Here is a 23,157-nt window from a genome sequence, read left to right on the forward strand (position 1 = left end):
TGATGTAAATTGGGACGCTCTAACACTTGTAAATTATATACAGCTAGAAGATATTCACAAAATTGCTTATTATTTTAATAAAATGCTAGATGATAAAATAGATATCACACGCAATTACTATGGTGCTCATGCTTGGACAATTACTCAAGCGCTTTCATTTGGTAGATCAGTTGAGCTTAGTCTTTGGATATATTGTAGAAAACCTGATGGTATTTGCAACATTTGTTTAGCCAACACTGGAGCACTAGGAAGAGAGATAGTTGGTAACTTAGCAGCACTTGTAGTAGAGGTTATACACCAGGCAGAAGGCTATTATTATGGACATATTGCTGCTACAATGGGTTATGTTGGTGTAAAGTATAAAATTGTAAATGCCCCTTTGTTCTACCAAGATCTTAATATTAGTGAATCTATAAGAAATATCACAATGTTTAGTGATATATCTAATTGCTGGATATACAGGTCAAGCCTTATAAGTGGTGATGCTTTAGAGTTGGGTGATTATCTGATTAATTCTAACTGTTTAGTCTCCCCAAACAGTCAATATAAATTAGCTATAGCTGGATGTAATTTGATTTTTACTTATCAGGGAAACAATGTGAAATGGAGAACATGGAATAATGGGAATGATTGTTGGTTGCATCTACAAGCTAATGGTGATTTAGTAATTAAAAATTCTAATGGAGTTAAAATATGGAGTACAAATACTCAATGTAATACTTATAATTGTAGAATATCAACAGTAGTTTCTGTAGAAGATGATGGATTTATATATATTTTCTATATGAACACAAGAAGGATAATACATCGTTTTCCATAACATGAAATTGCATATGATTTAAAGCATGCCTGAGTAAACAATAAAGGTAAAGGCATCTTTTCATCTTTGAAAAAAGATAATGGAAATTGATGCTATGGTTTTCTAGAGTAACTGAATAAGGAGAATGTTAAATAGAAAGCAACTCTACAAAAATGAATTCAATTTTCTATGCTGAATACTTTCTATCCATGTGACAAGCTTAAGCAAAAGAGGGAACAAAAGCCATGTTAAAACCAAATCATAAAGCATTTACAAACAAAATAAACATTGGCAATTTAACGTTTTTGTTGGTATTTGCATCTTGGTGTACATATCAATTAGTTTTCCCTATAAACATCAAAGCTCTTTGAGAATAGTTATATCTATTTATTAAAGAGTCTAATTACTTTGATTTATGTTTTTAATTTAAATATTTTTTAATAATAGAATTTTTAAAGTCAGCTAGGAAGCTCTAACACTTTACAATTATATAGAGACAACAGATATTGATACAATTGTATGTACTTATGGCAGCTAAAATGTGATTGTGCATGGGAGCATTATATATTTACATATGTGCAGATATTTTTTTTTTTTTGTTTTGAGTTGTATGCAAAAATATTATGCACAAAATCATGTTTTGATTGCTATAAAAGCTATTAAAACGTGATTATGTGCATAATATGTTTTACATGGGACATGCTATGTATGCATGGGGCATGACCTGCAAGACTACCATGTCATCCTAAACAAAGTGATATCACAAAAAAGACTTGAGAGTGGATTTTAAGCACATGATTAGGCAGTAGTGCAATGGCATTGTACCAAGAGGGATTGAAGAGGAGCTTGATGGTGGCCAGGAGTGTAGCAGGTTCTGGGAGGTTACAAATCACTTGAATGAGTATTTGTATCATAGGGAGATTTTAGTACAGCTTAAGAAGCACCAAAGGCCTGTATTGTATTTAGTGCTGCAGCAGGAACCATTAGAAGATCCTTCCTCAAATGGTGACTGAGTAAGATCTTTGTCGGCTAGACACTACTGCAAGGATGATAATTACCAGCATGATCACCACCACCAACATAATTGTTACCAGGAGGAGAGCTCAGATTACAGCTCAAATCATCAAAATGCCAAAGGTGGTAGTGGTTTTCATAGAGTTTACCATGAGAGCTTGAACTATAGTTTGAGTAAATGTGCCAGTGGAGCATATTAGAGGTCAACCACTTGATAAGTTATGAGAACTTTGGGATCAATCTCAATCCTCTCAATCTGGGGGTTGTCAAATTGCACAAATTATTTCATTTGAGAGCATCCAAACTTCCAGCCACTGCTCTAGACTTTGAGGATAATGAGTCTCATATAGGTAGTATTGTTGGTTTTTGTTTTATCTCAATTGCTTACTGCACTTGCAAATATGTAGCAACAGAAAAGAGAGCTTTGTCTGGAGGCCCCAATTGATCAAACTGTGTGGCTTGCCAGCTCTTGTGAGACTCAAGAATGCCAAAGTTCAAGCATTTCTCCATGAAGGAGCATAAGACATCTAGTGAAGACTTTCTCAATTATTCTACTTCACACATGTTTATCAAGAGTGCTGGATTATAAAATTCAAAAGAGCCCAAAGCTTGAGTCTATTGTAGGTTTTACCACCCTTATTACTTTCTGTGTTTGCAAAGCATTGATTCTCTTTGCTTTTCAGATGGATTGGGTGGTGCTACCAGTAAGAAGGTAGTTGTCTGGCAAGGGAAGATTAACCATATAGCTAAGTTAGTTGTAATGTTCCATTTTCTTTTCTATTAAAAATGCACTAAATAGTCTTATCAAGGTTTGTTGAGATGCAAAAAGTCTAGAATAGAAATCATTTATTGCAAGTTACAAGTGGAAAGTGCAAGATGCAAAACTTTCACTACATGTTTGTGAATATTCATGCATGCACCATCTAGAGTAAGGTAGATTGCATTTTTTTTTGTTTTCTTACTCAACATTTTATTTGTAAATTTGTATAAAAATGTATTTATTGATTATATCAAAGATTTGTAAGCTTATACCTCCTAAATTTGGACTTTTTAGGAGCACAATACTAAGGATGTTTAACCTTAAATATCCTAAAACCCTTAATTGATTGAAAAGGGAAATGCACTTTTATTCATAAGCTCTTTCCTTCTATATTTAAACTCCCACACAACTCAAATCATTCTTGTAAGCAACAAAAAAGAACAATTTATGAGAAAATTTATTAGAGATTCATGACCTCCTCTTGCATGATTCTAATAAAGATGCTATCCATAATAACATAACTGATGAAGAATCCCTCCACAATGAAGTCACATGATTTATGAGTGAGATTCTTATCAATTTTAGCTTCAATTAGAGAGAAAGAATGTTTCTTATCAAATTAAGTTGCCATCACTTGAACTCCTATTAGTATGATGCCATTATTCATTAGAGAGAAGATTGATAAAGATCTTTTCATTCTTTTTATTTTTTGATTTTTTTTTCATTTATCTCATTGAGGATAGATTTTGAGCATGCAATGGGTAATGATGCAATAGTGTCATGGAGTGTCTAGGAGCTCAATTGACTGATGAAGGGATGTTTCTACCAAGAATAAACTCTTTTAAGTGGTGATCCTACCTAATGTACACCAATTAATCAAGACTTTAGAATTTGTAAAAAAGTTAAGCTTCCTGAGCTACCCACCTAACAATGTGCAAGGATCAATCTTCCTCATGAGTGAAATTGAGGTGAGATTGAACTCCTTGACACCAAAGTTTAAACTATGGCAAAATAGCTTAATGTGGATTATAACATATCGAGTGGCACTAATGTGGCATGCATGCCAATATATATATAAATATATGCTTAAAAAAAAATTGTGTCTAAATATTATTTTGTAAGTCATACACATGAAGGGAGGTGTGGGCAACTTAACAAAAACTTGTGCAAACTTATAGGGAAGTGTATTCCCCCCCAAAACTGCCATCACAAATTACTTGTTATATATATTTTCAATAAAATGTTACATGATAAAAAAGTAAGCATATACAAATACATGTTTTAGTTAGACAAATTATAAAAACAGTAGAATAGTTAAGCTTAGCACTTGGATATATAGCAAGAAATCTGGTGGCATTTGTAATGTTGTTTTAAGTGGAAGGTGGGAATTATGGATATTTTACTGCTACTATAGATTATATTGGTGTAAAATAAAAATTATTGAATGCTAAAAGGTATTAATACTATAAAAAAAATTCATAATGCTTAATGATATATTTACTGTGCTTACTCAATCTAACTCTCTAGTCTCTCCATGCAATCAACATAGATTAACTATTACTGAATGTAATCTAATTTCTACTTATATAGGAAACTCTATTTTATGGAGAACATGGAACAATGGGACTCAATCTGAAATTTGGTAATTAAAACTGCTGAAATAGTTAAATACTCAATGTAATATTTATAATTGTAGAATCACAACAGCAGCTTCTGTAGGAGATGATGGGTTTATATACATTATATATGAACTCAAGTAAAACCGAAAAAATACAGGTAAAAGGCATTTGATTTTGATTTATTCATCTTTGTAGAGTTGCCTTCCAATTAACACTCTCCTTATTTCACTTGTTCCAGCTCCAATCTCATATAGTTTTGCATCTCTCAACAGCCTTCCAGTGGGATACTCGTTTACATAGCCATTCCCACCTAGGCACTGGATAGCCTGGACATGATCCGAGAGTTAGGTAAAAAGTAGAATTATGAAAGAGCTTGCCTGCAAAGCCATTTGAGTTGCGTTCTCTGATGAAAAAAGAATAGCTGCAGCACAATCCTGTAGACAAGGCGCTTTAGTCTAGAAATTCACAGCATTTTGTAAGTTGAATCTCACCTTTCTATCTATGTGACCAGCATCACAGCTTCGAGCAACAGAATGAACTAGAGCCCTGTTGAGACCAAATCGTAGGCAATTCAGAAAACAAATGCTGGCAAATCAACATTCTACCTGGAAGCTTGCATCTTAGTGTACATATCAGCTAGCTTTCCCTGTAAGCATCAAAGCTCTTGAAAGGTGCGTATGAGCAAGGAGAAAAATGACAGAGTTACCTGTATAAGTTGAAACTCTCCTATCGGCTTTCCAAATTGTTCCCTTTGTCGCACATAGGGAAGAACCACGTCCATGCAAGCTTGCATGAGACCCAAAGGACCAGATGCCAATACAAGCCTCTCCAAATCCAGCCCAGACATCATCACATAAACACCTGTTGATACGCTGCTAGTAACAAGTTCAATCTTGAAACCCAGCAAACTCACCTTTTCCTTCCTGACCAAGAATGTTCTCCGGAGGCACAAAGCAGTCCTGAAACACCAACTCGCACCTAAATAAAAATGTTAGGACATGTGTTCCTACAATGTAAAAGATTGACAACCTACGTATCACTTCCACGCATTCCAAGTTTGTCTAGCTTTTGAGCGGTCGTGAATCTGGAAGGAGTCAATTGTTAGACTGGCAGCAACATACAGCACTAAACCTCACCCTTCCATTCCCTTTTCAATAATGAATGCCGTTATTCCGTGAGCTCCCGCACTATTGTCAGTCTTAGCATATACAATCTGGTAAGTCACACATTAGTAAAACGAAGGCCTAAAGGAAGAAAAGACGCACCAGAGTGTTAGCAACAGGTCCATTTGTGCACCACATTTTGTTTCCATTTAGAACATATCCCTTGTCCCGACGCTCAGCTTTGCATTTCATGCTCACCACATCAGAACCAGCTGCAAATAAAGGTCAATACCATGCCTCCTTATAATCCAGCGAAAACATAAAGAAAAAGAGATACATACAATTCGGTTCGCTCATCACCAGTGCTCCAACGTGTTCCCCGCTTATCAACTATGACACCAACAATCGTGTAAGAAAACCACTTCCAAACACGATGATAGATATGCACCTGAGGTAAGTACTTCTCCTTCTGAGCCTCGGTGCCATTCCTTACCTGTGAGAAACACGTCGATAGACAGCTTTAAGAACAAAGAAAGGTCCCGAGCAAAACATACTAAATACCAGCTGGTTGATGCAAAGGTTGGAGTGAGCACCGTATGAAAGCCCAACCGATCCGGAAGCACGACTAATCTCCTCCATAGCCAAGCAGTGGTATAAGTATCCCAAACCAAGCCCCCCATACTTCTCTGACATTAAACTCTGGAATTGACAAGGAAGAAGAAAAAAACTGTAAGTGCTATCTATACTCACCAGGAGCAGTGATTCCGTGCAAGTTGAAGTCTCCCATCAGTTTCCAGAGATTCCGATCCTGCCCACGCAAAAAGAAAATCTCAAATCCAAACACCCAAGGAAAGAAAAGAATGGAACGGGAAAATGCTGCTCAAAACAAACCTTTGGAAACGAATTCGTGGCATCGATGGTAGCAGCGTGTGGAGCGATATGCTCCGCAGCGAAGTGCTGGACGCTCTTCTTAAACTGGAGCAAGCAAGCAAGCAAGCAAGCAACTGTGTGAGAAATTCCGGCTCAGAAACGATGATCGATCAAGACCTGCGCGGCTGTTTCGTCCAGAGTAGCATCGTAGCTCTGCTGTGACGAGAAAGAAGCAGAGGATCAAACCAAACAAACCTACATGATCTCTACCTCCAACGCCGCTGTTGCCAGCGCCCGCGACTGGATCGAAAATCTCCCCGCCGCGCGAGCTATGGCTGCCGCCAACGCCATCGCCATCGCCTTCGCCTACTCTTCGTCGATCTCAAGAGAGGGAAATGGCAGAAAAACACGAACATTCCACAATTATGACGAGGATCCAGATGGACGGATAGGATCGGCCAGCAATGCCCACGTTGCTGCTGCCGTGTAAAAACTCTTGACCAATCGGAAACTAGAACTGAGAAGATTCGAACACCTTTGGAAATTTTCTCTTTTATTAACAACCCTTGAGCAACTACATTTTCTTCTAGCGCGAGTAATCGTCCTTATCGTTGACATAGTCCACCACTGACGAATCCAAGCTACACTCCTCGGCGCTGAGTGGCGATAGCTGCTTGAGCTTCCTCTTGAGGTTGTGCTTGTGCCAATCGCTCTTGTAGTGCTCGCGGAACTCCTTGGGATCGCCAATCACGGCATCGCAAGTCAAGCATCTCTTGCCCGGATCGGAGGTAGCAGCAGGAGGAGGACGTGAGTTGTTTGATCCAGTCCCTTCTGATAGCTGCGAATCCTTGAGACCCGACGTAAGAGCTTGGATCCTCTCGGCTTGATTTGCTGCCGGTTCGTCGGCTTCGTCTTCTTCATCGTCGTCTTTGTGCACGGCCATGGAAACCACGTCCAGCTTCCCGCAGCACTCTCGGATGAGCGCGTCGCACGCACGAAAATGGCCCGGCTCGACTCGACAAACCTGGGATGAAAGAGATTCAAGAGTCTCTGTCCGAGAAACCAAGAAAGATAAAAGCTCGCTCACCACAATGAAAGCTTCGTCCGCCTCATCCCGGCTCTCCATCTTCGCTTGAAAATCAGCCAGTCCCTCCAGAAGTTTCTCCCGATGCTTGGTTGACACGGAGAGCTTGAGGCGCATCAACGCTCTTGTGATCGGGAAATGCGATTGTAGCTCCCTGATAAGCTCCAAAGCCTGGCAAAACCACGAAAGTAAGAACCAAGAAACTGAAGAACATCCATCGCCGATACCTGCTTCTTCGAGGATCTGTTTGGATCAACAGCAAAGTGAACTTCACGCATGAAACGCTCGATCATACTTATCGTGAATGGCCGCTCGGTCTCTGGGTTTAGCGTCTTGTCCATGACAATCCCCGCGATATCTCGAAACTGGCTGGAGAGCTGGACCTCTCTCTCTTTCCCAGCGACTTGGAGCTCTCCTTTCTCCAGAATCTAGCGCAAGAAGAAACTTTGAACCAATTCCGATGAATCGATCGAATTCCATTACCTCGAGGCAAATCTTTTCCTCGTCCGCCGTCCCAAATGCCTCGACCAGCTCCTTGGATTTGGCCAGAATCCCCTTGGAAACATTGCAGTAGACCGTGTGCGTCTGGAGAACCTCGTCAATATCCTTCTCGCTGCCCGGACAACAAAAACCCGCGGCTCAAAACACCACACAAATGCCAGGAACTCCTCCACTTACACTCTGGATCGCCACGACAGGACCTTGTTCTTGTAGCACGCGATCTCGAATCTCTTGCCGTGCTTCTTCAATCGCACCACCGCCACATTCGTGAGGCGCTTCTGCCCCACCGGCTGCACCAGAGTCCGCGACATCGCCCAAAAACCCTAAAAATACCCTAGTTTCGAATATTCCTTAGAATTAAAGGTTTAATAGGTTTTCCAAGAAGTTGGCCAAAATTGGGGTTTAATGATGTTGGATGCATGGCAGAGAACGCTGGAAGCATGGTGGGCCGGTGTGCGAGAGCTGGGCGCGGACGCATACGAAGCGGGCAAAGTGTTGGATCTGTCGGTGCCTGTGGAGATAAAAGAGGTGAGAGGCCCAGACGAGAGAATCAAGAGGCTCCTGGTGAGGAGAGATTTCGATTCCCTGTACAGATCAGTCCTTGTTGGAAGGCCCGGGAGCTGGCTGGTTCACCTCACTGGGAATCCGGGGATTGGCAAGTCTGCCTTTCTCTGGTACTTCATCATCCGATACGCCATCGACATGGGGAAGAGACCGTTTGTGCTCGTCTATCAGTCGGGCAATTACGTTTGGAGTTTCGACTCAAACGGGGAAGTTGAGCTGACTCCCAAATCCCAGTTCCAGGCGACATCTCTCCGTCCCGCAAAGTGGCACTTGATCAATCATAAGATTGAGCCGAGCGACGCTCTGGGCAAAAGGGTGCTGGTTGCAGCATCTCCAGATCCCGCCAACGTAAAGAATGCTTATCCAGACAGACACCTCGCTATAGTCTACTTGTATCCTTGGGATAGAGACGAGTTCGACGCCTTGGTTAAGCTCTGGGAGGAGGAAGCTAGCCAGTTGGAGAAGCGAGCTAGCCAGCTCGAGATGCAGCAGTCTTGTGAGCTCCAGGGCTGCTCTTTGGAGGAAACGGACAACATGATGGAAGATGAGCTCAAGAACACTTACGAGGTTCAAGAGAGAGAAGGAGACGATGCAGACGATAAGATGATCGCAGAAAACCTGAGAGAAGAGGCAAGGCTGATCCGCATTCGCGTCGGGGTAGCAGACACTTACTACAAGTGGTTTGGTGGAGTCCCTCGTAAGCTTTGGCAGATTGAGCCGAGGCTGCTGACCGATATTGAACTGGAAAGGTTCGTGGATACGGCGCTCTTTAAGACGGATGTTCGAGCAATAGCTGCTGGAGCAGAATCTGATGATATCTCATGGATGCTGCTACACCTCAAAAGACCTCAAGCCGCTGGTTACAAGTACCTCATCGATTTTGCATCGCCGAAGATCAAGTACAAGTTCACTTCAAGCATCCCAACTGCAAACCGTCATGACCTGATCGTGTTGCTGGACTCCACAGATCCCGGACTTGGTGCTCTTGGCGGTTTCCTGTTTGAACAGGACGTTGTGGCAAAGGTTCTTCAGTCGCCCATCAGCGCTGTTCTTATGGTGAGTTGTGCTTTCTTTCCCGTTTGTCTCTGACCACCGTGTTACAGGTCGACGATAAGCATTGCACTAAATGCAATTCGCGGATGGACTGCGGGGAAGGCCCTGTCAACTGGATCGCGTGTGGCGTATGCAAAAAATGGTATCATTATCTGTGCGTCCTCGAGACAGCTCCAGTGCCGCTGAAGTGGCGATGCGCTTCATGCGAGGGAAAACCAGGTGACGAGGTCTTAACAACAACACGGAGGCTTCGACTGAGATACTATAGGGGTGATCTGAAAGAGGCTCTTTTCAATGCTGGTAAGCATATTTGATAATAGACAAGATTTTAGCTTAACATTTCTATACTGCAGGTGCCCATGCTGTTAATTACGTATGGAGGCCACTGAGGAAGAAAAATGGCAGCTACGACTTTGCCATTCTCCCTGGAACTTTGGGGCAGGCTACCACAGCTAAGTATCATCCGGTTCCGTTTGAAGCGATTAAAGGCGGACTGGCTGCCTTGGAGGCCTGGAACAAGGAATACAACAAGGAAGCCTACCCTGAGAGGTTCCTACTTTCGTTCTTCCTTTCGAGGGACAATTATCCAGATTTCGGCTACCAGAGCTATCGGAACAAGCAGCACCGCGTATCAAACAAGGGAGTGAGAGGTACTTAAGCATTGGTTTCCCTGTGGTTTTTGCCTTGTTTGTGTTTAACCGGCTGGAATGTGCAGGAATTATGCAAGCTAAGGTTCTCATACAGACTCTTGGTGATGAGCAGTCGCAGTTATGTGCAGATATTCCCGAGCCAGAAGATAGCGTAGAAAAGCTTGACGAGTTGGCGTTTGAGCCCATAGACTTCCAAGCCATGACGATGGAGCAGCTCAGGACGATGGCGCGTGAAAACGGCCTTAGTGGCTACTCTTCTATGAGGAGACAGCAACTGATGGAGAAGTTGGAGGCCCTAGTGATCGTTGACGAGGATGAAGACCTTGAGTTTGAAAGTCAGTATTATTCGCGAGTTGGTGCTCTTGTTTCTTAAGTTGTCTACTCGGCATAAGAAAAACTATGCCTCGACTCAAGCTTGGAGATTGTAGTGTTTAGGAGATTTTTCATCACCATCATTACACTTAATCACTGATTTGTGCGTAGCCTAAACCGGGTTCAATCTTAAAATCAAGAATATACTTTGATCTTATACCGTCAGTTCCAAAAAAGCGACGGACCCTATCACTCCCTATCGACGGCCAAATCCAAACTACACTATGAGGTTGCTTGAACTGTAGTGCTCGTGTAACTCTTTGGGATTGCCGACCGTGGCATCTCAAGTCAGGCATCTCTTGCCTGGATCGGAGGTAGCCTGAGCAGCAGTATGATAGCTGTGAGTCTTTTGAGACTCGACGTAAGAGCTTGGATCCTCTCGGCTTGATTTGCTGCTGGTCCGTCGGTTTCGTCTTCTTAATCGTCGTCTTTGTGCACGGGCATGGAAACCATGTAGCACAAGAAACGTCAAAAAATCAACGACTATTCCCGATGAATCGATCGAATTCCACTACCTCGAGACAAATCTTTTACTCGTTCGCCGTCCCAAATGCCTGGACCAGCACATTGCAGTATACCGTCCCTGCTCGGAAAAAACGACTCAAACACCGCCCAAATGCCAGGAATTCCTCGACTTACACTCTGGATCGCCACGACAAGACCTTGTTCTTGATCTCAAATCTCTTGCCGTGCCTCTTCAATGGCACCATTAGTGAATCGTGAGCGCTTCTGCCGACAGAGCGCGCGAAAACCTCCCCAAAACCCTAGATAAACCCGATTCGAAGCATATGCTTCCACCGTTTGAAAGTTTCAAACTCCACTGTAGTTATTGTATACAGGATAGATCAAACTGTACAGTGCTTTTGTTTCGAGTGTGGTCAATCTCTTCGCTAAGAAAGAACAATTATATGACACGAAATGGAGAAGATCATACAAACTTCCCTGTTTGATCGATCAAGGTACCAACGCGCTCTCCAGTCAAGGCTTTTACAACGTTTCCTGGCTCGCTAATGTTAAACAACATCACTGGAAACATCGCCGAAGATCATCAGTATGAAAAAGGTTTGTGATCACTTCACTCACCCGGGATGTTGTGTCGTTCGCAGTGACTCATGGCCTCGGCATCCAGCGCTGAGAGGCCCTTCATTGCCAGTTCCCGGAACGATACGTGCTCGAGGAAGTTCGAGTCGCAGTCGAAAACCCCGTCGATGTTTGCCGCTTTCAGAATGATCTCGGCTTTTACTGTGAGCATGAAAGCAATGGATCAATATACTTGGAAAAATGTATGGAAGAACTTTTGCTTACACTCGGCAGCACGAATCGCAGCAGCGGTATCGGTCGTGAAGTATGGATTCCCAGTTCCCCCACCAAAAATGACAACTCGACCTTTCTCCAAGTGACGAATGGCCTTTTTGCTAGAAAACGGCTCGGCGACCTGTGTCATGGTGTACGACGTCTGGATGCGAGCCTTGATTCCCACGCTCTCGAATGATGCCTGTAGAATAACGGCATTCATCATCGTCGCCATCATACTGTCACACCAAGAGAAAAAACAAAGAGCTCTTTTCTCAAGTTCCAAACAACCAAATAAAGCGCACCCGATGTGATCCGCAGACGCTCGATCGAGGCCACTTGTCCCGACCCAGTTAGCTCCTCGGAAAAAGTTTCCTCCACCAACAACAACAGCAACCTGTAGGAGACGTAGAAAAGAATGTTACAACAAAAGTCTAAAGCGAGAAAAGAAAGAAAAAAGATCACTCACCTCAACACCGAGACGCATCGCCGAGGCGACTTCCTTGGCAACGAGCAAAGTTATCTGCAAAACCACAAGAGCATTCCTGCAATAGGTGAATTTAATAAGCCCGCGCTTGACAGCATCAACTAAAGACCAGCCGGACGTACCTTTTGATCAACGTTCTGGACTCTATCCCCCGCGAGAGCGTCGCCACTAACTTTGAGCAGCACCCTTTGCCATCTCGGTTGCAAGATCTTGGTCTTGGTGTGGAAGCCAAGGCTGTTTGCGCATGGAGAAACAGATGGAGTCCTACCAAAACACACATACACATAATCAAAATCAAGAAAGGAGGAAAGCTGAGAGAGGAAGAAACCTGCAATTTGGTCTTCGTTGTCTCATTGCTCCTTTTTGCTTGTCAGGCTTGATCACCATGCTGGTATCGTCCTCGAGTAAGACACTGAGTTTTGGAGCGGAGCCTACTATTTGTTCCACTTTGGAAAACCATGGCCACTGGCTGGTTGTGGAACCCGTGTTCTCCATCCTCGTACGTTCTACCTTGTGCCTTTTCTTGAGAGAATCCACCTTGTTCTTACACTGCTCGATGGTTTTCATGGACTTTTGGCCCTGGCAGCGCATGCTCACCATGTTGGACACCTCCTGCCAATGCTTCCCCCGCAAATTCCCCTTGTTGAGCTGCAAGAATTTCTCCGTGTAGGCGTCCAGCAGCGCGCAAATCGCAGTGTCGCTCCATTCCTCTCGATCCTTCTTGAACGAATCGACCTGTCCGTGCTGCTGCTGCTGCTGCTGCATAGCCTTGAGCCTCTTGGACGAGGGGCCCTTGGTGTCGTCGCTGTTCTCCGGCTGATCCCTCTCGCTACCATCGCTCGACGCTCCACTCTTGTTTGGCAGACCTGAGAATTCGGCTCCTCCGGACATCTCCAGCTGCTGGCGCTTGAATCCTACGCCCATGAGGTGGTGGTGGTGGAATTGCTGCTGCTGCTGCTCGTCGTCGCTGAATTCCGTGTCGCCATTGTTCGCGACGCCCACTCCCACGACGCCAGATCCAGGCCCAGTGGCAGTGGCGGACGACGCTGGCCAATCCTTCGCGGCATCCAGCAGCAGGATCTCCTCGTCGCACGAAGACATAAGGAAAATTTTCTCACAAGCCCTAACCCTGGCTATGGCGGACGCCGTCAATAGGGCTCCGCTTGTGGGGCGCTGACGTGGGGCGATCAAGGCCGTCGGATTTAACCCCATGGGGTTTAAGGGGATATATCACTGGATATTCCGCTCTCCAAAATCCAAGCTAGGCCAATGAGGGCGGCGATGAATGGCGCCCACAAGCTCTCGCTGGAAGAGGTGAGATTTCTTCCATCGATCGTGCCCAGGCGCTGAGGGCTTCTAGATTCCCAGGCGCAAACGTCGTGGTTCGTGCGCCAGGGCGGCGATTGCTCGGCCGTTCGCATTGGGGAATCGGCATGCGGCAGGCAAGGATTGGATTGATTCTCTCGATGCGATCTTGCGGCAATCGTGGTTCGTGGCAGGGGATTGTTTGCTGCTCGGTCGATTCGCGCTGGAGAGCAGATTGTGCGAATTCCTCATGAGCTGGTAAGCAAAATAAGCTCTAGTTTTAGTTTAGCTGATAGAAACCATGGAAAGCACCAATGCAGGTGCTCACGGCCGAGAAACTAGACGATTGTGTGAAGAAGTTACTATCGACAGAGTATGATTGGTGTCCTCTGACGCTTCTCATCCTTGCGGAGCAACACAAAGGAGAGGTCTGCGATCTTTTCTCTCTATCATATAGTTCTTTGTGATCGTCTTGGTCACTCGTCTTCTTTTCACGATTCTTTTCTTATCAGGCTTCTAGATGGGCTCCATACGTTTCTTGTCTTCCATCATTTGGGGATCACCACTCTACTGTAAGATCGTCAATTTTTCTTTGCTATCTTTCCATCAGCTTTTTTTGTGTGTGTACTTTCAGATTTTCTGGGGGAAGGAGGAATTGAAATTCTTGGAGTGTACCCGTGCTTTCCGTGGAACAGCCGAGCGGCGTGAAATGATCTCGGACGAGTACAATTCAGTGAAGGATGTAACGACTGTTGCGTGTTTTTTGCGAGAACGTTCACGCAGCTAAGTGGCATGACTTCGTGCAGGTTATAAGCTCGTGTCCTCACGTATTTGGCGAAGATATCTCGCTTTTCCAGTTTGCGCATGCGTATGCTACTGGTAAGCTTTTTTCGTAGAGGTTGCTTCTTTTGCAAAGCTAGGAGTCTGGTTTTTAACGCCTTTGTTTTTCCGTTCAGTCGTTTCACGAGCTTGGAATGGTGCTCTTTCCAGCGAAATCTCCATGAGGCCTTTTGTGGACTTCTGCAACCACGATCCAGTTTCTCACGCAACGGTGTCACACGACACTTGCAAGGATGCGACAGTCGTAAGCATGAGCTTCTAATGAAAATCGAAGGCTTTAGCAACTTGCCTGACAGATTATTGCCGAGCGCGATTACACAAAAGGCGAAGAGGCGAGTGAGCAAATGCATTTTGAGTTTCATAACTTCTTACGAGATGCTTTTTTAGGTTTTTATCAGTTATGGCAAGCGCTCCAACGCTGTACTTGCAGTAGACTACGGTTTTGTGCTTCCTAACAATTTGAGTGATCAGGTAGAACTTTGGTTGTTTTCCCTTCTTAAAGCTAATGCTCCAGGCCGAGCTTTGGATGGAAATTCCATGGAACGATCCACTTCGCGAAAAAAAGCTTGAACTTATGAGGGCATTCAATATGCCAACCTTGCAGAATGCTGATGGAACGGAGAGTGGTGAATTGCCAGTCATCTTGGAGTAGTTTCAATAGTTTTCCACGTATGTTTGCTCTGACGGTTAATTCTCTAGGGAGGTTTTGGACTCAGCGGACTGGGAAGACGGGGTTGTACTCCCTCAAGCCCGTGCATTTTCGCGTATTATTTGCTTGGATTCCTTGGAAGGTTTTATTTTTCTTTCTGCATTTCTTGCAAGGTGTTCTAACCTCATAACTCTTTGCAGACATAGAATCAATGATCCAAGAATCCGATACGCTTCAAGCTCCATTAGCATACCAGCCAAGAAAGGACGTGGCGAAGGAAACCCGGGCAATGAATTTCTTGCTGGAGATGATCCAGGAAAGCATCACGTCACACGAGCAGGCATTGCTGGTAAGATCACGACTGGAAGTTTTCATATCCCAGCAGGCATTTTGTTTTGCCTTGTAGATGCTGCAGTCGGCCCCCGACCACATAAACAAAATCCGCCGAGGAATGGCTGAAGCTGTTCTTGATGGTGAGCTCCGAGTTCTAGAAAACTCTAGAGGCTGGCTCAAAGATTGTCTTCCAAATGGACAAGAGCAAGTATAGGGGAGCATGGTTTATTGATAGGCTGGAGTTGTAGATATTGATGGAAGTGTGCTTCATGTGGCATGTCCAATTTGGATAGATAGATTTTTCCTAACCTTGAATGTTAGATAACACTTCCTATTTATTATTTATTAGGGATTTAGTCCTTGCAACCTTATTTAATGCACTTATAAGATTAAACACCACTTTTTGGTGTCAACCTTATTTAATGCACTTATAAGATTAAACACCACTTTTTGGTGTTTTTGAATGTTTAGGTATCTCAAATGATGTTTTTTTTACAATAAACATTTCTTTTTATGACATTGATTCCTTATATTGTAATATAAACAATTTATCCTCCCAAATGATATATTTAACTTTTTTTTCCCAATAAAAAATTTTAGGAAGTTAACTTTCACCAATCCAATTAATTATGTCACATCTTTTGCTTAATTATTTTATAGTTGTCAAGTCCTACCACTGATTGCTAATGCTTTCATATTTTCATTAATATTTGGGTCAATGCATTTAAATTGTATACCTTATAACTTAAACTATACCAATCCCATTTTCATTGAGATTCCATTGTCAAAGGGTTTTAATGAACTAATCAACTTAACCTCAAAACAACACACTTTGGAATGTTTAATATGTCCACACTATTGTATTTATGAGCTTACTTTTACAACACTTCCTACTTCCCACTTGTGTTTAAGTCTTTGTCAAGACAATAGTAATTGTTTTTTATGCTAAATATCAGTTAACAATACAATCTAATACTCACATACAACTCTTCACCAAAGTTGTTTTCCACGACTTTAGTATAACACCTTCTACCATCAATGAAATACCCATTATTTTCATATTTGGATTTTATGACCGTCCCAGTCTTTTATAAGGTACAACACACTTTAGTCCACATATTCCTAGTAATCCTTTAGGACCATTCCTTGACTCCACCGAATCATTTAACTTTTTGGACTTATTAATCCAACAACCCATAAGGTTTAAGCTTTATGGCTCTTTTTTGGTTTCACCTTGTTAGAATACAATTTCATGTATTGATGTTCTATTCATAAGGATTATCTTTAAAAGTGTTTCTTTAACATTTGATTTTTTTTGTTCCACATAAATTACCTTTACCCCCTAGAAGAACTATCCTTCCATACGATGAAAACATTGACTCATCCTTTGAGCACACCTTTGGGTGTTTCGGCCTTTATTAAAGGTAGCTCCAACCACCATTTCAAGGACATATATCTTTATTCACATTTGACCTCTCATAATTATTAACTTTAGTCTTAAATTTATGAGCACCATCCTCAACCATATGAAGATAATTTTGTGACTCCTTTATTGTCTTGGAGTCTCTATTATTTCCTGTGATCTTATAATTACTACAACCATATTAGTCAGTTTGTTATATCAAACACTTATATGGATTATATCCTCAACTCCTTGAGGAAAGCTTTCTATTGTTCCCAAGATCCTAAAATCATTCCCTTATTAGCTCCTTTCTATCCACCACATTATTTATATGTTCATGTATGAACTAAAGTGGAGAGTCATGCCCTGTTGATATGCTACTCTTTAAGGATAGACCCATTTCTGGAACCTTTTGATGCTAATATCAAATGGTGATATACTTGACCACCAATAAAAGTTGGATTAAAGAACAACTTCGATACCAAGTTGTGAGTGACTAAATTTTCCATTCTTCTTTAATGACTTAATCACACCTTAACCACTTGAATGAGTTTACTCATGACTTCCATAAGTCTTATTCCCAACTTAGGCGTGTACTAGCCCCATAAATGACATCTATGCCACACAATTTTTGCATTTAGTCCAAGTGCTCCACATGTCCAATCTCATTATAGACACCCAAAGGTATTACTAATATATCAGTATATTATGTTAAAGCCATATTCATTTACCCTTGTTTTATTGGTAGTCCAAAACCACCCATACCATACCTTTATCTTTCAAAGGCTAGGCCATCTGTCTATGAGTGATCATCTTAGATCCACTTCTTAGCATCTTTAAAATGCTTGAAGACATAGGAAATAACCTTTCCTAATATCCTTTTTTTGGTCCCCATCAAATCCTTCTTCGTTCACAGCCATGTTTACCAATACTGCCATTGAATTAGAACCAGTAAACCCAACCATTATGTCCTATTGACCTTTTGGGCTTCCTTGTCGCATGACTACATCCTTGGTCATTATATAAGAGAATTGCTCACTTTCCTTTCCATAGTGTAGGATTTTAGGACAACATTTTGAAACATTGCGGCCTTACATAAACCTTGTGGGTACTCTCTCCACCTTCTACCTTTGGGTGCCCTAGCTATGTGGCTACAGCGAGGTTCTAATGAACCACGCCGGTCCATCTCAAGCCCATTTTGGCTTTATTTCGAATTTATTCTTAAACTCCATCTCGGACTTCTTTTTAGACTTTATCTCAAATTCCATCTTAGACTCCTTTTTGGATTCCTTCTTGGAGTCCTTTTTGATACTTCTATGTGTTATGACACTCACCATGTATTAGTCCTTCTTGTGTCCCTTTTAGAGACTCATTCACTAATTGCTTTATGCTTATTCCTTGAGTATTTTGTTTAGAGTTCCACTCCCATTCTCAACTTTCCAGAGCTTTTTATCCAAATATGTGACACTTGTTGGACTTCCATTTTGACGATTACTATGAGGCACCATTTTGGCTCCACTTTAGGGCTTAGGGATTTATGTCTTATAGATATCTCTACATTTTTTACCATGTCTTAATAAGTATTCTTAGGGATGAAATTTGCTTGATAATTTAGGGAGTGGTTCCTCAATCTAGATATGCTCACTTTATAATCCCACACATTGGGATTAGTGTTGCTACTCATAGGCCTTTGTATACCCGTCATTATCCTTACCAAAGTCTTTTTAGCTTTGTCCAATTCGGATAGATAAACTTCTTTTGTCTTTACAACCTTGGCCATTAGATAACACATTTTATCCATTTTTTCATTAGGGATTTAGTCCCTTGGGCTTTATCCAATGCCCTCATGATACCAAACACCACTTCTTGTGTGTTTTAGAGTGCTTAGGTGTCCTGATGATGGCTTTATTTGATAATGAGCATTTTCTTTTACAACATTGTTTTATTATATCGTAACATAAGCCATTTATTTCCCAAGGGATATATCTAACCTCTTTCTTATCCAACCAAAGAGTCTCAGGAAGTTAGCTCCAAGAAATTATTCTAAACCTTTTTTTAGTTGCTTTATAGTTACTATGTTTTACAACTCATTGCCAGTGCTTCCACATCTCCATCATTATTGGGTCAATACATTTGAATCACATGCCTTTCAGCTTAGGCTATGTCTATCCCATTTCTATTGGGATTCTTTTGGCAAGAGGTCAACCAACTTAACTTCAAGGCATCACACCTTGGAACATATGGTGTTCCCACACCATCAGCTATAAAAGCCTATTCACATGTCCTATTTACAAAGACCATCTTTGAAAGTGTTGCTCTGACATTTAATTATCCTTTATTTTATAGGTTATTTTTGCCCTTTAGAACTATCCTTCCATACAATGAGAACATTGACTCATCCTTTGAGCACATACTTGAATTCCTTGGGTTGTTCTAGCCTTTATTAAAGGTAGCCTTATTTCAAGGATACATGTCCTCATCCACATTTGACCTTTCACAATTATTAATTTTAGTCTCAAGTTCATGAACACCATCCTCAACTATATAAGGATAATTCTGTGACTCATTTATTGTCTCGGAGTCTTTATCTTTCTTGTGATCCCAATAATAAGTGTTTACTACAACCACATTAATTAGTTTCCTAAGTCAAACACTTATATGGATCACATCCTCAACTTTCTAAGGAAAACCTTCTACTGTTGTAAAAATCCTAAAGTCATTCCCCTTATTAGCCCCTTTCTATCGATCATATTGCCTACACATTCATGTATAAATTGAGTTATGCTCTCTTGACATACTACTCTTTGAGTATAGACCCATTTCTAGGACCTTTTGATATCAATATCAAGTGGTGATATACTTAACCACCAATAATAATCGAACTAAAAAACAGTTCTGATACTAAATTATAAGCAATTAATTTTTCCATTCTACTTTAGCCACTTAACCACACCTTTGACCATTTGGAAGATCTCACTTATGACCTCCATAAGTCCTACTCCCTACTTGGGAACTTGTTAGCCCCGTGAATGACATTTATGCCATTTAGCCTTTGCACTTGGTCTAAATGCTCCATGTATCCAATCTCATGATAGACATCCTAAAGGTACTACTAACATATTAGGCAATTACTTTAAGGTTATAAGGTATTTGGTAGACATGGTAAGTTATCATTCAATAATATTGAGGGATTAGTTTCAATACGCCACTCAATAGCTAGTGCAAGACACAATGAGACAGGAACTCCATATTGGGTTAAGTTTGCTTAACTAATAGCACGTAGGAATTTCGTCCTTATACTTGTTTGGTTTAAGTATACTCAAAATGTCCAATTAGCTCCACTAGCACAAAGGGATCCAACTGTATTGACCTCCTGCCATTATGGCAATAAGGAAAGAGTTTTTATAAAGATTGGCCAATAAATATCTTTCAATACTTGAAGTCACATTTATGACACTCTCCCCCCCTTAGGGAAGATCGACGTCCTCGTCAATGCATACATGAGTCTAGCAAACCATCAAGGAAACAACTCTGAAAGTTAGCGGAAAACACGCTATATGGGAAACACACCAACTTAAATGAGTTCTACCTCTCCTCTACATCCAAAGATGTTAAAACTTAAACACCCTTTGGCTGTCACTGATAAGAAAATGACTAACGAAGTTAATTAGTTGCTTTAAATACCACTTAACTTACAAAGGAATGATACATCCCTAGCCATAGGGACATAGGGAGAGAGTTAGAGGCCCAACTTCCCCTGAGCAAGAAATCAAGCCTATTGGAAAGATTTAGACAACTATTATAAACTGGCAGATGAAGTTATTTACAAAAGCACTCCCTTTTTTAATAATGAGTCAACGAAAGACTCATTATTTCTCTAGTTTCAACTTTATATTTAGGTTCACTGTCCACAACTTTTGGTGGCAGACAAATCTCCCCTTGGCATGCAACATTCATAGTGTAAGGAGCCCATAAATTGGCATGAAATACATTATGAATATTGGACATTTCCACAAGAAGATTCAACTAATAGGATATATCACCAATTCGTTTCAAAACCCTATAGGGCCTAACATATCTTAGTAACAGCTTTTGAGAGGTGTGGCTTTTGAGAAGATAGTGACACCTGATCTCCCACTTGATAGGATACATCCCGACAATGCCAATCCATATCACGTCAATACCTATGTTGAGCTTTGCCTATTGCCTTAGTAGCTCTAGACGAACTATGGCATAGTTGCTCTACATAAGTCTCAACAGTTAAGATCAACACTTCAGACATTGGTTTCAGTACAACAATTTGTTGATCTTGGTTTGAGACTTTGCGCGGAGCTGCAGCAGTTAAAGCAACAAAGGGACCTTATACATTACATTAATGTGTTTGCTTAGAAGCACATTATGATTGCAAATATGAGTGGCAAAGATGCTTGAAGTTATTTCTTAGAGAGTTAAGTTCACTTTCTTGTAATGAGATTTTGAAGTTTAAGCTGAAAACATACTTGAAGTATAAGGAGGCAGCACAACAAGTTGGCTTTAGTCAGTCTTTCATGGAACAATATCAACAGTCGTATGCTGGTACCTCGGACAAAAATAAGAATTCTGGGAATAAACAAGGTGATCGAAAACAGAGGGTGAAAGGAAGGTTCTGCCTTGGAGGCTCACAATCAATAGTTAACAAAGGTGGTGGTGGTTGGAGACCACTAGCAACTTCTTTTGGTCCTAGGCCCTCTGTTCCTCCTTCTGGTAGGTACAAGCAGTAGCAACTTGTGAAACCTGCTCTTAGCGGAATAGGTAGTGTGGGTCATTGCTTTCATTGTGGAGAGTTAGAATATAGGTTCTTGGAATGTCCCAACAATCATAAAACAAGGTCTCATGTTAATATCATGAGGGAAAATAGTGGTGGTGAAGCTAAAAGGGTTGACAAGTTAGTCAATGCAGAATATGAGGAAGAAGAGGTGAGTTACTTTCATTACTTTCCTTAAGCTTTTCTCGTAGTCAATGCAAACACTAATTTATTGATGTATTTAAAAAGCTTTGTCCATGGACACCAAATTTGAATGATGATTGACATAGGAGCTACACACAATGTGATATCCAAAGACTTAATTAAATTTTTAGGATTGAATGCTGAGCAAATGTTGCCCATATACTTTTGGTTTGCAGAAGGTGGGCAAGTAGCTAGAAAATTTGTGAGTGATATTCTAATAAAAATATCCAAATGGAAAGAAAGAGTGGACTTGGTAGTGTTGAAAATATCAGATTTTTAGATGGTGTTTGGTATAGATTTCTTTAACAAATATATTAAAGGGATTTATGGTACTAAACAAAGTTATATTATATTGAAGTTAGAAAAACATCCTGATGTGTCCTTCCAATTGCAAAAGCGCTCCTCAAAGGATTGGGATGCTAAGTTCCTGATTGCGAGAGCCGCTCAAAATGTAGCTAAGAAGGGATATTAGACCTTTTGGGTTCAAGTGATGGAAGATGAAGGTGTTGATGACTTAGTTCGAATTAGTGATAGGGTTGATTCTGTATTAAAGAAGATATTAGAATTGTTGGTGCGGAATCAGGATATCTTCCTGAAGGATTTGCTGCCAGGACTACTTCCTAGCCATGAAGTTGATCATCGGATTGAGGTTATTCTGGGTCTTAAACCACCTATAAAACCTTCATATCATTTGAATATCAAGTAAATTGCTGAACTCAAGAAGCAATTTACAGAGTTTCTTGACAAAGGTCATATCCGACCAAGCAAGTCACTTTATGGAGCATTAGTCCTTTTTATTATGAAAAAGGATGGAACTATAAGGATGTATATGGAATATTGGGCACTCAACAAGATCAAGGTCAAAAACAGTTATTCTTTACCTCGCATTGATGACTTGTTTGACCAAATTCTTAAAGGCTAAGTATTTTACGTGACTTGATTTGCAGTCTGGGTATTATCAGATACAGGTGGTAGAGTACGGATCTTTTGAGTTTCTCGTCATACCATTTGGGTTATGTAATGCTCCGGCAACGTTCAGATAAATAGAATATTTAGAGATTATTTGGACACATTTGTTATCTTATATATCGATGATATTCTAGACTTTAGTGAAACGTTGGAGGATCATTAGAAACACTTGGAGCTAGTGTTTCAAAAATTGCATGAACACAAATTGTATGCTAAGGAAAGTAAATGTGCTTTTAGACAATTGCGTGTGAACATTTTCTTAGACATATAGTTGGTGGTGGTGTAATTAAGGTGGATCCCGCAAGTTGGTTTGTAATTTTGCAAGAATTTCTCTTTTGTTGACTGAGTTAATGAAGAGTAGTATACTGTTTCATTGGACACCGGCTTGTCAACATGCTTTTATACAATTGAAGGAAATCTTGACTACGGTTCCTATTCTTAGGATCCTAGATCTTGATAAACCCTTCAAAGTGCATTGTGATGCATTTGGCTATGCTATTGGT

At 41.2% G+C, this 23,157-nt stretch overlaps 4 protein-coding genes and 1 pseudogene across 12 annotated transcripts in view; 1 reads left to right on the forward strand and 4 right to left on the reverse strand.

The window, feature by feature from the left end:
• Positions 1-2,323, reverse strand: part of LOC9628955 — a 6,264-nt pseudogene extending 3,941 nt beyond the window's left edge. Inside the window, exon 1 of the transcript XR_002990843.1 lies at positions 2,202-2,323. The product of XR_002990843.1 is annotated as a threonine--tRNA ligase, mitochondrial 1 (transcript). The remainder of the gene's footprint in view (positions 1-2,201) is intronic.
• A 2,021-nt stretch (positions 2,324-4,344) lies between these two features.
• Positions 4,345-6,541, reverse strand: LOC9628956 (isovaleryl-CoA dehydrogenase, mitochondrial). 2 transcript variants are annotated; one of them, XM_024663534.1, is made up of 16 exons: positions 6,436-6,541; positions 6,343-6,378; positions 6,187-6,270; positions 6,046-6,103; positions 5,857-5,981; positions 5,744-5,788; positions 5,637-5,685; positions 5,458-5,567; positions 5,329-5,405; positions 5,226-5,276; positions 5,106-5,170; positions 4,899-5,053; positions 4,798-4,838; positions 4,684-4,738; positions 4,570-4,626; positions 4,345-4,518 (listed from the first exon to the last, which is right to left on the reverse strand). In XM_024663534.1, the coding sequence occupies exons 1-16, from the start codon at positions 6,520-6,522 to the stop codon at positions 4,372-4,374; spliced, it is 1,242 nt and encodes a 413-aa protein (XP_024519302.1). In that variant the 5' UTR covers positions 6,523-6,541; the 3' UTR covers positions 4,345-4,371. The 2 variants fall into 2 exon arrangements, with proteins under 2 accessions (XP_024519302.1, XP_024519301.1); XM_024663533.1 differs by having other exon boundaries at positions 6,343-6,381.
• Positions 6,542-6,701: 160 nt separating this feature from the next.
• On the reverse strand, positions 6,702-8,073 carry LOC9628957 (ribosome maturation protein SBDS). The gene is made up of 5 exons (XM_002989722.2): positions 7,928-8,073; positions 7,733-7,862; positions 7,477-7,677; positions 7,253-7,420; positions 6,702-7,189 (listed from the first exon to the last, which is right to left on the reverse strand). Exons 1-5 carry the CDS (start codon positions 8,059-8,061, stop codon positions 6,752-6,754), a joined length of 1,071 nt encoding a protein of 356 aa, XP_002989768.1. The 5' UTR covers positions 8,062-8,073; the 3' UTR covers positions 6,702-6,751.
• Positions 8,074-11,189: 3,116 nt separating this feature from the next.
• Positions 11,190-13,381, reverse strand: LOC9638088. Its single transcript, XM_024663501.1, has 7 exons — positions 12,498-13,381; positions 12,292-12,433; positions 12,152-12,205; positions 11,988-12,079; positions 11,695-11,921; positions 11,473-11,631; positions 11,190-11,415 (listed from the first exon to the last, which is right to left on the reverse strand). Exons 1-7 carry the CDS (start codon positions 13,379-13,381, stop codon positions 11,318-11,320), a joined length of 1,656 nt encoding a protein of 551 aa, XP_024519269.1. The 3' UTR covers positions 11,190-11,317.
• Positions 13,382-13,408: 27 nt separating this feature from the next.
• Positions 13,409-15,634, forward strand: LOC9628959 (fructose-bisphosphate aldolase-lysine N-methyltransferase, chloroplastic). Of its 7 annotated transcripts, none has more exons than XM_024663543.1 (14): positions 13,409-13,483; positions 13,538-13,611; positions 13,669-13,732; positions 13,795-13,902; positions 13,987-14,046; positions 14,109-14,225; positions 14,281-14,353; positions 14,431-14,558; positions 14,611-14,646; positions 14,702-14,785; positions 14,829-14,962; positions 15,014-15,105; positions 15,164-15,312; positions 15,370-15,634. In XM_024663543.1, the coding sequence occupies exons 1-14, from the start codon at positions 13,439-13,441 to the stop codon at positions 15,508-15,510; spliced, it is 1,305 nt and encodes a 434-aa protein (XP_024519311.1). In that variant the 5' UTR covers positions 13,409-13,438; the 3' UTR covers positions 15,511-15,634. The 7 variants fall into 7 exon arrangements, with proteins under 7 accessions (XP_024519311.1, XP_024519312.1, XP_024519313.1 ...); XM_024663544.1 differs by having other exon boundaries at positions 14,431-14,555; XM_024663545.1 differs by having other exon boundaries at positions 14,109-14,216.
• The last annotated feature ends 7,523 nt before the right edge of the window (positions 15,635-23,157 follow it).

The sequence above is a fragment of the Selaginella moellendorffii genome, unplaced genomic scaffold (genome assembly GCF_000143415.4).
Source record: "Selaginella moellendorffii unplaced genomic scaffold, v1.0 SELMOscaffold_100, whole genome shotgun sequence".
Taxonomy (NCBI): domain Eukaryota; kingdom Viridiplantae; phylum Streptophyta; class Lycopodiopsida; order Selaginellales; family Selaginellaceae; genus Selaginella; species Selaginella moellendorffii.